Source organism: Anser cygnoides, chromosome 1 (assembly GCF_040182565.1).
Source record: "Anser cygnoides isolate HZ-2024a breed goose chromosome 1, Taihu_goose_T2T_genome, whole genome shotgun sequence".
Classification (NCBI taxonomy): domain Eukaryota; kingdom Metazoa; phylum Chordata; class Aves; order Anseriformes; family Anatidae; genus Anser; species Anser cygnoides.
The window spans coordinates 146,916,232-146,931,553 of NC_089873.1; the positions used below are offsets into that span (position 1 = coordinate 146,916,232).

Genomic DNA, 15,322 nt, shown 5'->3' on the forward strand with positions numbered 1-15,322 from the left:
TAAACAGCAAAATCAGAGTAGCTAATGGGAAAAAACTAAGGTAAGATTTTGTTGCGCACAAACTCATGATAGTGCCTTACCTTCCAGAGGAGTGAGTTTTCACCTGTGGGGCCTGCACTCGTGTTCTGCATTGACTACAGTACAGCATTTCAAATACACATGTTCCTGTACATTTCAGCTGTCCAAAGAAATCTACTCTATTTCCTCTCAGTGTCAAACGTTGTCTGAAATTCCTCTGCTTGAGACATTATTTGATATATAGATGTCACTACTGGAAAAAAAAATGTAGTCGTAGTAGTGGACAAGCTGTTTAGCTGTTTGCTTTGCCTTTTCTTTTTTTTTTTTTTTTTTTTTTTTAACAGCAAGAAAGAGAAAATCTTGTTGCTCTCCTCTCCACTTGCAAGGAGTGACTGCCAACTTCACTGCCTTCTTGCTAACCAGCTTGCCCTAAGTGGACTTGCAGTTTGAAGTTACAATTTTTGAAATGTTAGTATGGACCAAGAGTGCATTTACAAGCATTATATACAGAGTTTTGAAGCACTTCCATCTGTAAATTATGCTGGGGCTTTTTTCATATAGTATAATTATTTTATCTGGAGACTGTGTATGCAGGCTGACCTATGCACGTACTTCTAGATCCAACAAAACCATAGGAAATACAGAAAATGAAACTGGTTACATATTAAATGCGTTAGAGCTGATAGAAATGTGGGTGCCTAATGTGCATTAATTGATACTGTAGCAGTGGTGCTGTTGACTGCAACAATTAAATGGTTGAACAAAGCCCTAAGAGACAGGAATATCTTCAGATAGCAATTCAGTGGCTTGAAAGCCAGGCTGGAAGGGTAGTGACAGGATTATCTGCACATATACTCAAACACAGACTGGAAGATGGATCCTTTTCTGTCCACTTATTACCAGTAACTGATTAACTTAATCATTTTGTTTAATGACATGTTTTATACCAAGCTTCTTGGGAGATTTCTGCTCTCGTTTTGGTAGATGCGTAACTTCACTTTTTAGAAGTAAAAGAGAAAAGCTTCCCATCGGTATGGGGAGTGATTACACAGAAGAAACGTCAAGGGTCTCTTGTCCAAAGTCTTTGGTGTGCTGCTTGCTGGAATCATTGCTCTCGCAGGTGATGTGGGAGCACAGCCACGTCAGGATGTCACCGCTGGTTCGGGAGCAGGCATTGCTTGTGCCCACTCCAGAATATCTGCACACAAGGACTCGACAGCGTCCAGCCGCTCGATTTGCACCAGTTTGGTTAGCAGTTCTGGGATGCTGTAACCCGCTGTGCTGATGCGATCAAACAGCTGCATGCCGTCTGTCATGCCACCTATTTCGTCTCGCTTCAGTCCAAAGCTCTCGGCGAGGTGGCGCCACGTTTTCACTATGGCTTTCTCTGTGTTGTATGTTGAGCTGAGCATGCGGCTCGTCTTCTCCAGGCAGTCAAATGGCAGCTCCGTGGGGCTCAGACCTGCAAAGGGAGGTGTTTATGGTCAGATGTCTCTGTGAGCAAGTCTTGGCTATTCAAGACATTTATTAAAATGCTGCAGTGTATACTGTTAGCAATAAGCACAGCTAAAATCTTTAAGTGAGAGTCAATGACAGGTATGTCTAGCTTCAAAGTTATTGCCATATTTTACCTAGTAACAGTAGGGTACAATAGCCATGGAATAATTGAGATAAAAAGTTGGATGGAAAAGAAATACTGGATGGGTTTTATGTGTTCCTACGGTACTACCCCTTCCTGCAACGATTTACTTGCTATTAGAAGTGTATTGGAAACATATCCCTAGTGAGCAGCTCCATTAATACACCTCCGCACATCCAGCCTAGTGTTTGAGCTCAAAATACAGCTCTGACCCTTCCCTGAGTCTGTCAGCAGCAGCTGCTGTAACATCGCTGTAATTGAAAGTTGCCCTTGTAGGAATGTGAGGAGTGAGGTGAAGCAATGATGCCAGATGCTTGCAAGCATAAAAGACCCTGCAAATGTTCAATTGTCATTGCTATCACTGAATCTCTACAGAGGATTTAACATTCATCCCGTAGGGAAAAAGCTATTTTTTTCCTGGACTTTTTTTTCTATGTACTTCTGGTCACAGAATAGAGGAGAGAATCAGCTACTGTGTTTTTTTTTCTGAAAACAGTCTTTTGCTTCTGTAGTTTTCGTGCTTCATACCCCACAGCAGCAATTTGGTGGGAAATGGAGCTCCCTGAACCATAGAAAACTCACACAGGTATGTGCACACCAAGTGTGTGGGGAAAAAAGAAAAATAAAAAAATAAAGGTAAAAGCAGTCTTGTCCTTTGTTCTGCAGGAAAATTAATTCATGTCCCTTCTGCCGAAACACTTCAGCTAGTCAGGTGCTGAAGACACTTAAAACACTGACCTACTTGGAAACCCCACTTGTTGTGAGAAGTAGGACACAATTAAAGAAGCAGAGTACGTCGAGACTTTTGTCTGAAACACAGTTCTGATCCTCCACAAATCACACTTTCGTACCTGGAACTAATTTATACCTGTTATCCACCTCACTAAAGAGACCAAGCAAGCAGGTTTCCTCTAGATGAAGAACGTGAGAGTGCTTCTCCACCGCTTCGATGTCCAAGCATGACCCAGCACTACCCCTGCTGCGCTCCAGAGGAAGGAAGCCCATGCACACATCTGGCGAGAAGCTGTGGTGTGCAAACCCAGCCTGGACATCTCTGAAATCAGGGCACCATGATGCTTCCTAGCAGGTGAGTACAAATCTGCTTCCAGATTTGCACTTCCTTTCCATGAAGTTCTCCTTTCCACAGGAACACAGAGGGATTTCTATTTTATAGCAAACAGCTCTGATCCAGTTTTCTGCTGCTAGTATAGGTGCAAGTTTTGTGCACTCACCTTCTGCAACGTCGCATACGTTAGCATACACATCAAGTATCTTTTTCCTTCGACTTTGAATCTGAAAGAGAAGAGTGTTATTGAATTATTATTTTTTTCAGTCACATGAGTAAACAATTGGCAGAGAGCAGTACAAAACCTCTGGGAGATCCTAATTTCATGGCTCAAGGGGTTATCGCATAACATCCTGAAGGGTCTCTTTTGAAGCCTCGTAGAGCAGGACACAGCAAGTCAGAGAAGAGTAAACATATTTCTGCTTTTGCTTTCCACTGTTAGAGATCTTTTTTTTTTTCCATCTTTTTATCTTCTTTTCAGATCATTGACTTTTCTGCTCTAAATGTTTTTGTATTTTATTTCTTTTTCGGACTGAAGTGAACTCCTGACAATGAGAACAAATTCAATACCACACATGCAAGCAATTAATGCAGGGATTCCCAGGTAAACCAGGACAGGACTGGCCATGGGGAATTAAATTCAGACTGGAATTGCCTTCTTCCAATAATGTAAGAGGGCTGTAGAGGAGGGGATCTTCTTTTCTGTCACTTGACATAGAGCTGCTTGCTGCATTACAGATTAATTATATATTTTCTTCCATGATGTATTGCCTGAATGAATCCAAAGGATTTTACAGATAGATAAAAAAAATCAGTGACACTTTAGACAGGGAAAATCTGAGGTCCAGGGTGCTGCCGTCATTTTTGACAAGAAAGAGGCTCAGACTGAAAACCCTGACATTTTCCAAGCTGAAAATGGACATTTTGATGCGGTTTCACTTAGCAAATATATTCTCAAGGTTTGGCCTTGGATTCAACGCAGATTGAAAACAAATGTCAAAATGTCATGAGTTCTCAAGGACTGGAATTGTCATCTCTCCGCCAGCTCTCATTAGGACTGAGGTTTCTGAAAAGCTGTCATTTTGGTAGGACTCTAGTATTATCTCCACAAATTCACCACTTTTCACTGCAAAACAGAATGAAGAAAGCTCACTCTTGGTTTTTATTTTTTTTATTATTTTTATTTTTGAATTATTTTCCTCATTTTATTTGGTCTCTAAAGGACAGGGCACATCAATTACTTGGATTAACAGACTTGCAGCTGGAGACAGCAAACTGGCTGCTCCACCCGACGCCTGTCTCACAGCATGCTGTATTGCAGGGAAATGCAATGCAGACACAGGCTGTTGTTCACATATCCTTGGTATAATTTACATTAATCTTTGGGATGCTACTGTACACTTGGATTAGCTGTTTCAGAACCTTACAGATCTTTTTTTTTTCCCCATGGGATTTATTAAAATTCCTCTTAAGACAACAATTAGATACCTATTTTCATTCTCCCCTCATTTTTAGGACAAAGAGGGAGGTTAAAGAATTCCAAGCCCAAAGAGAATTACACAGGGTGATTTTCTTTTTTTGTCTGAGCCAGAAGATGGAAATTTGTAAAGCTTATGCTGGAAGAAGCAGGTAAATGTGGGTCTGATGGTTCTGTGTGGTAGCTCATTCCATAATGGTTTTTGTTTTAACCAGGAAAGAGCAGCCTTGGAAAAGAACAGGCCTTTAACTTTCTCCACCCCTCTCCAGTAGCTCCTTGATACTTTTTCCAGTACTAGAGATGTTATTTAATCTCTAGCCTCAAGCAAAGTACTGCTTTTCTAACTTCTGGCAACTGGCTTAGTTGTAAAATCTCAGGTACAGAGTGGGGGATCTTGATGCAATCTGCACTTTCATTGAAAACTTTGTCTTCAGCCTTGTCAGCAGGCTTCAGTCCATTAGCAGTATGTTAGGACGGCAGGTCTGGGAGACATAGCATAGCTCATGCTTCAGATGTGCTTATGAACTATCTAAACTACTCAGGAGAATGTATTTACTATATATTGTCTTTAGAGACAATTATTTTCTTATTAAAAGTTCTAATTTCATGCTTACCCAACTTGTGTTATCCAATTTCAAGCAAGTGCATGCAGAAGTGTGATAAAGTTGGATATATACAGAGACCTCAGACAACTGAATTTTAAAATATGAACATTGGAGTAGTAAGTTATTTTCAGATAGTCATAACTGGTTACAAGTAGAAAAACATCTTTCTTGGACACTTTGAGTGTCTGGTCTCAGCTGAAAAACGAGCGATTATTAGAAAGTTTAGGCTGAACCATCCCCACAAAGTAAAACATGCAAACATGAAAAGCTGCATTTTCAAACCTTTTTTATTCTTAAAAAAAAAGAAAAGGATGGTATTAATGATGCATTTTGGTCCTAGCTATTGCCAATTTTAATTATTTTTGAAGTTCTAAAACATAAAAAATATCTGAGCAGACACTTTCTTTTTAAGGAAACATTCATTTTAATATAAACTAAATAGTTGTGTGAGTGAGGGAGTGCCTTAGCGATGCCTTGAAATAGTCTAAGTGAGATAAAATGCCCTGAGCAATACATTTCAGCAGGAAGAAATGAAGGCCTTCCACAGCAAAACAGTGCATTTATGTTGTCCGTCAGAGCACAGGAATGACCTTCAAAACACATAGGTATTTTTGAAATGTAAAAAAAACCCGACAACAAGCACAACACTGGATATCGTTGAAAATTCAATGGCATAGAAATACCAATGCTTCTGAGTTAAGACAGGCAGATGTTGTATGAATCCATCTGTGCTGTTACATTATTTTATTTTCCTGTAGTAAATGTAGCTTTGGGGTTAATTATATTAGCATTAGCTATATTGGTGAGTTGCAGTTTGTTTTTTGTTTCTTCAGACTATAAAACATAATTCTCTAAAAAAGCAAAGCTATTACTCTTGTAGCAATCTGCTTTTCAGCACTGGGTAGTATATACACATGCACAGACTCTTAAATATTGAAGGAATATTATATGCAAATCATATGCAAATGAGACTGTAATAAAATTAATTGTAGAAACTCTCTTGTAACTTGTAAATTAGTCCTGTCTGCATTACAATGCATTTTGTGGTGATAGTTTGTAAATTGTTTTCTTAAAAAAATCAAACAAAACCATAAAACAATACAGAAAACAACTGTCAATTTTTAAATCTCAAAGTAGCCTTACCCCAGTCGATTTATTGTTTGTAGAAGATTTATCTCTGGCCAAATGCACTAAAGATAACAAGCATCTCTCTGGAGTCCCTTGCTTGTCAACTGCAGCTTCTTCATCACTATCCATGCTACGACTTAAAAGTCGTTCATTCTCAGAAGATGCATCGTTTTCACTGTAAAATGAAGGATAAGGTTATCTTAGTGATGCTTCTTGTGGTTTGACTCCAATTATTTCCTTTTTGCTATCCCAGAGTAATGGAATAAAAATGTTTTCAATTTTTTAAAATGCCTTTCCCCTGAAATCCTGTGAATGTAACCACATCCACCTACAGAGGATATATGTTCAGTGCTCACCAAGCTGCACAATCATGCTCATCTTGCAAGAATCCCTTCATAGCAGTATTTTCCACTGGGGACAGTGTTTACCTCACTGGAGTTGTGTTATCCAGCCAGGTTTGGCTGCCAGGAAAGGAAAACTATCATGTGGTGCCACCCAGATGATGCTATAGACAAGGGATTCCCTTAAGGCCTGGAGCAGTTATTTCTGCACCTCCTGGCTGAAAGTGAGTGGGGACCTTACCAAGGCATGTGTGTGTAAGTGAGACTCAAGTCCCCTGAATGGACCTCACAAAAGAGGAGACAGCCCTGAGAACTGATAAACTGGTCACAGGTACTAACAAACAGCTCAAGGTAATATTTTAACACATGGTGGCTGTGATCACCTCTTCCAGAAACTCTATTACCTGTGGCTGTCCCATTGACACGTTATTCCTCGGTCCACTAGACTTGAAATTTTGGTGCAAATTATTTCTGCTTTGTTCTCAATGGATTCCTCTGTACCAGGATGAGTGGTGACTATGTCCCTTCTCCACTTCAGTCAAAGGTATGGAAGTATGTTTATTTTTTGCTTACCTTTTAGCAGCCTTAGCTGGAGTTGCTGTAAGCTTTTCAAACTCTTCTTTCTCAGAGAATATCACAACGTTATCTGCAGATAAACAGAAATTTAAATTGGCAATGAGTATCCAAACTGATGTTTTGTCTCTGCTTTAGCTATTGCTATCAGAGGATGAAGTGGCATTCTGGAAGTACAAAAGCTATTATACACAATCATTTTGCAAATGAATGGGGGAATTGTAATTAAGAGGAATGCACTAATTGCACTTAAGCTCAACGTTAGAAAAAGGATAGAAAAAGCAAAATTAAAGCAACTTATACCTTGCACTTCTTTCTTCTCTTCTTGTGTATTAGCCTGAGCTTCAACATTTTTTACTGAGTGGCTCTTGCAACAGGCTAGAATGTAAAGATACAACAGTAATTATTCTCAGAAGCTATCTAAAAATAGCATTTGCTGCTAAAATTTGTTATGCTGAAAATTACCTTGAGCAGAAGGTTTTGTTTTCACAATGTAAAACATGATGATGAGGACAATGGCAATAGCCATTATGAATATAGTAGACATTGCAATTATAAGAGCTGTAGCCAGATGTCCTTGTCCTGAAAGGTCTGCTGGAAAAGCAAAGAAATATTTTGTAAAGAAGCAACTCTTCAGATCAGAGAATAGTTAATAGTTTAGTCTGCTCTACACTTATATTTTACATACTCATTTATTTGATCTGAGTCCTGGTTACTTGTTAATCGTTGGAAAACTAAGTGCTACTTCTCAAATGCAAACTAATGAATAGGCTTTCAAAACAGTGACATTTATGCTGCAAGAACTAGTTATCAGTATTCATAAAAAATACCTGATTGCATGACCATCCAAAGATGTATGAAATTGTATTATCTGCTAATAATATAAGAAGCTATATGTACGCAGGAGTAGCAGCCTTCAAAAAAGTGAATTCTTGGAAACAGCATCAAAAAGAAAGAAAAACAAATAAAGAATAAATGGGACAAGAACTAAAAGTACTTGATAACTATGGCTGCCTCAAAAGCTTTGCAATAAGAAGCAGAACACAATGCACATGCGGAATAAGTGTGGTTTTTTTGTTTTTTGTTTTTTGTTTTTTTCTAACAGACTTACAGCATGGATGCAGGGTGAATTTAAAATAAGGTATGTGAAAAGGTAGAAGCAGAATTTCGGTGAACAGCTATTAGAATTGAAAAGTCATGAAAGGATGCAGAAAATGACAGATATGTTAAAATGCATGAAAACTAGCTTTTCTGAAAACACAATCCTCAAGATCTTGTTTACAGACAAAATCAGGTCAGTACCTCAGTAACTGTGTCCTTCCTGCTGTGTGTTCTGTTCTCATGTTCAAATATTTTAAAAAACTAATAATTATACTGGAGAACGGTTTATGTTAGCTCAATGAGAGACTGACTACATTTGTGTATTAAATTATTTTCACCAGTCTAAGCTAGGCTTTGCTGAGGCATAATGTGGTATCTGTATGGCTTCACATAATCAGCTAATTCATTGCTGGCATTACCCAGTACAGTCCAAGACTATTTTAAGTCCATCCTTCTGAAACAGGAGTGTTGATTAACCAAGGACTAAAAAATCATTCTGAAATGTTTTTAATAGCAGTTTTAGAAATCCCTAAAAAGAGTGGCAATGAAATTCACGATAGATATTATCAGTTCAGTTGCACTTTGTTGATGTTATTTTTAAGACCACCAGTGGCTACATTAAATTTATGGATGCCTTCTTACCTTTGTGAGCATGCTGGTAAGGTGAAAAAGTACTTGTGCCAGATGTGCTCGGGAAAATGGCCGAAATACCAGAGGTAGCCCCTGCACCTGCAATACAAACAGAAATGCCATAAACTTCCACAGTCATTTCATCTCTTCACAGCGGTATCTTGGCCCAGGTAAACAGCCTTGCCTTAGCTTGATTGCATTTCCTGTTCATTAGCAAAGAACCCATGAATTCACTGTGGCTTTTTGAAATGTCACTAATCCCAGTGTGCGTGGCTGGCATGTTGAAAATTGTGTTTAGAATACATTTTTGCATAGCATCTAGAGGGAGGGGAAGAAATCAAAGCTCGTAAACTGTTATGAACTTAAAAGAAACTCATCAAATTAGTGCTTCTGACAGATATCCTTCACTATAGCAAGGCCACCATGAAAATCTGATGTTAAACAAACCTTCATGACCCCAAAGAAAAACCTAGGAAAGGTGACAAACAAGAATGTTGAATGCCTTTCTGTTTCACGGAGCTGTACCATAGAAGGAAATAATATAATTTCTGCAGTCTAGCTGGATAACATGTTTCTTTTGATTTCTCCTGTCAGTCCAGTCCAAATCTATATCCTGAGTTAGAGGAGGGAATCTACAAAAACAGTGAAAAGAAGAACGTAAAGGACTTCTTCATGCTAACAGAGTGAGATTGTCCAGTAGGGATTTTCCACGTCTAAATTCTACAGCTAAGTTTAAAAGTAGTTTATATTTTTATTAATCTTTCAGGTGGTGTCTTACACCAAATTTTCAAAGCAGTAAACCAAGTCATAAACTAATGTCTTTTCACAGTACTAGACAATACTGAATGTTATTGGAAATAAGGTTGTTGATCTGAGTGCTGTATTAAAATACAGATGGTGCTGAAATAGAGTTCCAAAAGAGGCATAAAAACATTGGGGTTGGAAGAAAACCTTCTCTTGAGTCTCAAGTCATTTTTCACATAATTGGTAAGCAGGTTGTGCAAACAGCTACCATTGACAGCAACTGAAAACCATCTTCTAGCTGGGAGGGGGGGAAGCAATCCCTCCTGCTTTATATTAGCTGCGCATGGAAAAAGTCCAGCGATGATAATTAAATTCAGCAGACCCAAGGCCAGAAGACTGTCCCAGTCACCTGGTGAGGTACACAGAGCACATGGCTCGACAAGCTGGTGAGGCAGCTAGAGTAGCTGGGAACTCACCAAGCCATTATTTTGACCTAGTAAAGAAATTCAACCCACTAGGTAAAGTTGACAGGAAATTAAGTGGCCTGGAATGGTCTGAGAAATGTTCCGTGGTTAAGAACAAAGAAATAGACATGCTCTTCAAATTAAGACAAACGTTTTCTAAAAAAAAAAAAAAAAAAGAAAAAGTATTACCTAACATAAAACATGGCTGCATGTAGTGAATAAGAAATGTACGCTCCTTAAGTGGCCACAAAGTATGAGTTGCAGATGTTTTCAAACGAGATTTTCTTTAACAATGGTAAAATTTCTTTCAAACTTAATTTCTTCGAAGGAAACGGAATCATTTATTATAATTGCTTTTTTGAAACTGAAGAAGTGTTTTCATGAAATTTTAAATATACTAATTTGTTAATTCAGATGCTTTTAGTATTATTCAAATGACAGGCAGATTATGTAAATCATGACTCTGGGTTCTTCTCTGTGACAAACTTAGTTCTAGGAAGAATTACTCACAAGCTCCAGAACCTGCAATGTAGCAGTGGAGCATCTACGTATCAGTGGGTGAAGAGGTCATCTGCGTATAGTGGAGTTAATAACAGATAAATTTTCAGTAATTCTTCATAAAACTGAAATGAATCACCCTTGGTCTCAACCCATCTATTTACTCATCCCAGCTGGACAATGGAAGAAATCTAGGAAATGGCCATTGTTGTAGCCAGAGACATGTCTGTACTTTCATGTCCCCGGCTACCAGGCTTTTGCCTCTTCTTGCCACCTCCCCCGGCAAACCTAATTACAGACAATTGCAATTCTGTGCAATTCTTGCAAGCTGCAACAAGTCAACAATAGCTTTTCTTCCACTGCCTTTCAATTAACACAGGCAAACTGCTCTGCTTTGTCTGCTTGCAGTTTATCTAACAAGCTTGAGCTCGTCTCCTTTATAAACAAGTTTTATCGCACTCTCTTTTCCTTCACTTCAAACATGTATTAATTGTATTTCTGTCTAATCAATCCTGTAGTCACTTGGTATTTTTAGCTTATTAGGTATTGCTAGCAATGTTTTTCATCTGTGGAAGGAAGGAGAGCCAAGGTGGGAAGTCATGCAGCAGCACAAAACAGGAGAGGTAATGGGGAAGGTCATCTGGTCCTCATTCGGCGTCATTGCCACACTTCACCCAGTTCTACCCCACATCAGGATACAGCCTCTTTCCCACCCCAAACACAAGCTGGAGCCTCTCCAGTGCACAAGGGTGAGCACCTTCAGCTTCGGAAGAGCTTACGTGCAGAATTTTCCTTTGCTTACATGGGAATGGGACTACGTCGTTTGTTCTGTGCTACGTATCACGGCAAGATCTGGGTTGATGCTACAACACGATGGCCTTTTACATATGCCTATGTGGGAGTTAGTCATTATGCATATTTTAAGCCTATTATCAAATTTAATAATTTGGCTTATTCATTATGAGTCAAGATAGTTCTTTAGATGTGGCTTAGAAGCAAGCGCCAATTAATGCACCTGCACTACAAGGGGAACCAAATATGCCAGCTTCTGCAGAATTTCAGTTCATGGCATTTATATAGGCAAAAAGAAACAAAACTTGTAGTTGTTCCTTTTTCCCGGTCCGGCAGCACACCATGACTCCAATGTCAGTTGTTCCTATGTGTATCCAGTTTTGCATCTAGATCACATTATTAATTCTGGTTCCAATATAGATGACACTTACATAATCTACAAAGACTTAGATACAGCTCAGAAAGAGACATCCTAAAGTGCTAGAGTGCAACATATGGAAACAACTCTGTTTTAAGCACAAAAAAAAAAAAAAGACTGATGGCTGTAATATAGCTGTGCAAAAGAGTGGTTTATATTCCTAGACACCTGTAAGTAATATTGTAGGAATGCGATAAAGACATTAAGAAAGATGGTTATCACTGAAGCTTTGTCAGTTTTTGCATTAGAAATAGTTTTATTAAAAAAAAAATGGCAGCCTTTTTTTTGTTTTGTTTTGTTTTGTTTTGAACTCAAAAGATAGCTTTAACTTAAATTGCCATGCAGCCAGCCTTTTGTCCCCCTAGTGAAGAAATGCAGGGCAGTAAAATAATATTTTCATTTTAAAGATCCGTTCTGCTGTGTGTGACAGGACCGTTGCAGTTGTTTGTGTATCTCAAGGCAGATTTACAGTAAGAAGGGATGAATGAAACTGCCAGATCTGTGGGAGGAGGAGGGCGCAGGGAGGGGAGGTTTTGCCAACATGCCCTCTCACAAGTGTTTGCACCTGAACGAAATCTGGTGCAGTAGGAGACCATATGTGTGTCTGACTTACACTGCTGTAGGTGTCAGCTTACTGGTCCCAGCAGAGCAGTGCTGCTCATAGCTAGCAACAGCTTTTTTTTGGTGAAGTTTATTTAATACTTAATGACAGATTATAAAAATACACAAAGTGTGTACGCAACAGACTATCAGAGTGATCCCAAAATAAGAAGTGTTTTAAAAATGTCTTTACGCGTGTATGTGTTTGCTTCTTGCTACTGAGAGCAGCTCGCTTTCTCCTGATGAATCCCTCTCCTCACAGCCACGGTCCATTTATGAATGGCAATCCATACTCGTTACTGCCAGCCGAGCTGTGCCTGCAGCCACTGTGACCATTTTGAAGGAGTGAAGTAAGATAAAGCACACACTGAAATAAATAACTAGCAGCCTGAAATATGAGCTGAAAAATATATTATATTTAGTCGAAATTCGATAAAGGTAGAAAGTTTATGCCTGACAAAGTAATCGGAAACTAGATTATAACGGAACCTAGTTATAAATAAAGACCTAGATGTTTTGAAAGTGCCGGTCAGAATGTTCAAATTAATGTAAATCTCTATTCAGATATGTACATGAAAGGTTTACTTTCAAACCTAAGCTAACAACACTTCATATCGAAGCCCTGTACACTTGGAAAGTCATGGAAGCTGAAGCAGCTGTCAAAATCAAGCTACTTTTTAAGGCATCTACATATGAATTTAGCAATCAAACATCAGCCAACTCTAAAAATATTGCAAATCACTAATAACGGAGAATATCCCAGACAGTGGAAGACTTTTTGACTGCTTCTGATTTTACTGTCTGTTATTTTCAGGAGACATACAGAACACTATAAGGCAGGTCACTCTAATATTTACTGTAGCTGCAGGTACATATTTCAGCAAGTTTAGGTATTTTTTAAATCAGGAAGAATGAGAAGCAAATCAATTCTCTAGTGTGAGCCCTCTACAAATTTGGATAGCAAAATTCCTCCAATCTTAAATTTTAGATCTGGTCATTCTCACTGCAAGTAACCACTGCTGCTCAGACACCTAAAAATAAATGCTTTATGCTGCCATGCTCTCTGTAATGTCTTTAACTGTTTCATTTCTCTCTCCTTTTATTTTGCTGGGAAGTGGTGTGATTGTAGGCTGTGTGGCCTTAGCCTGACAATTTATTTACATCTATTGCAGTTTTGTTTAGAATTCACTGAGAGCTTTAATTGCATGGTACTGGTATGTCATAAATACATGCAGCATGAATTAAACTGAGCTCTGGGAATTAAGTGTTGCCATCTCCTTCTCTGTGCAACACAAAGGGAATAACAGCAGTATAGACCCTGCTGAAAGGGTCCCTGAGCAGGGACCCCGAGGAGTTCTTCTCTCATATGCCCCTGTGCATTGGTGGCCAGTTTGTGCAGGTGGTGAAATGCTGTGGCCCTGCAGGTTTGCAGCAGGCTTGTGAGGCAGGACAGAGCAATGCTACAGGCACCTGCAGCTTCTCCCAGGGTTTGTGGTCCTCCAAAGTCCTCAGAGCTTTCAGGTGAGCTGCGGTGTGCCCAGATTACATCCTGCGTGATACGTGGGCCCAGCTTTCCCAGCAGTTCAAGAGAGCAAACCCCGTGCTTGATCCTCAGATCCCTCCCCTTTAAGGTTTATGGCTGAGGCTGGCCAATTTTGTCCTAATATTAGGTTCCTCTCCTAATATAGACAAGCCCTGAGGGGATGAGAATAAGGCCATACCACCAGTGAACAATAAAGCACTGCCTTCAACATTTCTCCCATTCCACATGTGAAGAGGAATGGGGTGTTCAGAGATCAAACAACTCAAAAAAAAAAAAAAAGTTTGTTAGCTCCAGCTAACAAGCTTATTCATTTGTAAGCATAATTTGAAACAGAAGGAAAATGTCCTGATGTTGATCATATTACAAAAGGACAAAACTGGCAAGGAAAGAAAATTAGTGATATTAAAAAGAATGGGGAGTTAAAATGAAAACCTATGGAATTATTATCTTTCACTAACACAAGTGCTTTTGGCATTAGGCTCGTTTGTGTTAAACATTTCAGTTAAGGAGTCTGATCTCTCAGTCTCGAGCACATGGGTATAGCAGTGACCACTGATTAGAGCTTGTCTGAGATGTCAGCCTGTTAGTAAATTGTTCTCTCTCATCTGTTTGGTTGTTTTTGAAGTTCTAATGAGACAACAATAAAAATAATCTTTTATGTTTCCAGATGCCATTCACTCTTTGGTAATTCAAAAATAACTTGACTACCATTGTTTTCCTTTGTTGTTCTTATTTTTTTTTTTTAATTTTGCTAAGCCATCATTGGCATATGTTAGATTTAAAAACTTACACAGGTTAATTATTGCAACCATTTTCATGTCTATAGCCAGGAAAAAAGAAAAGGGGAATTAACAATATTTTGCATCCATGCACACATAAGAATGCATAGAGGAAGAAAACCCTCAATCCATTGCTGAAATTCCCTAGACTGATCATTTGTGAGTGGAAAAGTATTTGCATATTTGATGTAATTGTGTAAATACAACTTCAAAATACAATGTTCTTCAAGTTTTTGTAATGAGGTTTGATTTTGTTTTCCTCTATCAGTTTTGAGCTGGAATGGCAAATATCAAAGTTTGAGCAGAGGAGCAGAGTTATAAAATGGTTGAGAACTGCAGCTGTGCAAAGATAAAATCTCTTCTAGCAGTGGCTGTACCTCTGTGCCAGATAAATTCTGTGTAGCTTAAATCTTCTGTCTTTTGCACTGGATAAAAGAAAACAAAACAAAACAAAGAAACAACCCTACATATTCAGAGGCCTCAACTGACTCCAATGCCAGAGCTGTTGACAGCAAAGCCAGCACCATTAACTGTGGGAAGCCACATCTTAAAGTGGTTTGGTGCTCACTACCTGCAGTGCATCATCCCCCAATTTGCATAGGAAACCTGCATCCAGTAGCTGCCTCCCTTACTCTCTGCAATGCTGCTAGTTGTCACTGAGGTAGCATATCCCAGTTTAGCATTGGCAAGGGTCACTGATGGCTCATGCTCTCCTTCACAGGCAGCTGAAGGTCTCACATCTTTGATGTTTTGGCGTTGTGCCCCTCTGGCCTTAGCAAGCCAGGCCTGAGGCTTCTACACATTAAAAATGAGGGTCCCAAAGTCTTACACATAGGCATTTCACAGTGCCCAGGAGATGAATAATCACAATCTTTATGGCGATGTTGACTCCTTTCAAGAAACAAA

General features: G+C 39.0%; 1 protein-coding gene across 2 annotated transcripts in view; it reads right to left on the reverse strand.

Annotated features, from left to right (window-relative positions):
- Window positions 1–317: 317 nt before the first annotated feature.
- Window positions 318–15,322, reverse strand: part of LOC136786312 (tumor necrosis factor receptor superfamily member EDAR-like) — a 61,531-nt gene continuing 46,526 nt past the window's right edge. Inside the window, exons 6-12 of one of the 2 annotated variants that reach the window (XM_066990489.1) lie at window positions 8,591–8,677; window positions 7,313–7,438; window positions 7,151–7,225; window positions 6,848–6,920; window positions 5,949–6,108; window positions 2,890–2,950; window positions 318–1,480 (exon numbers count right to left, since the gene is read on the reverse strand). In XM_066990489.1, coding sequence (XP_066846590.1) covers window positions 1,161–1,480; window positions 2,890–2,950; window positions 5,949–6,108; window positions 6,848–6,920; window positions 7,151–7,225; window positions 7,313–7,438; window positions 8,591–8,677 — 902 coding nt within the window. In that variant the 3' untranslated portion in view covers window positions 318–1,160. Of the gene's footprint in view, window positions 1,481–2,889; window positions 2,951–5,948; window positions 6,109–6,847; window positions 6,921–7,150; window positions 7,226–7,312; window positions 7,442–8,590; window positions 8,678–15,322 lie in introns of both variants that reach the window. The other variant, XM_066990488.1, reaches the window with a different exon arrangement.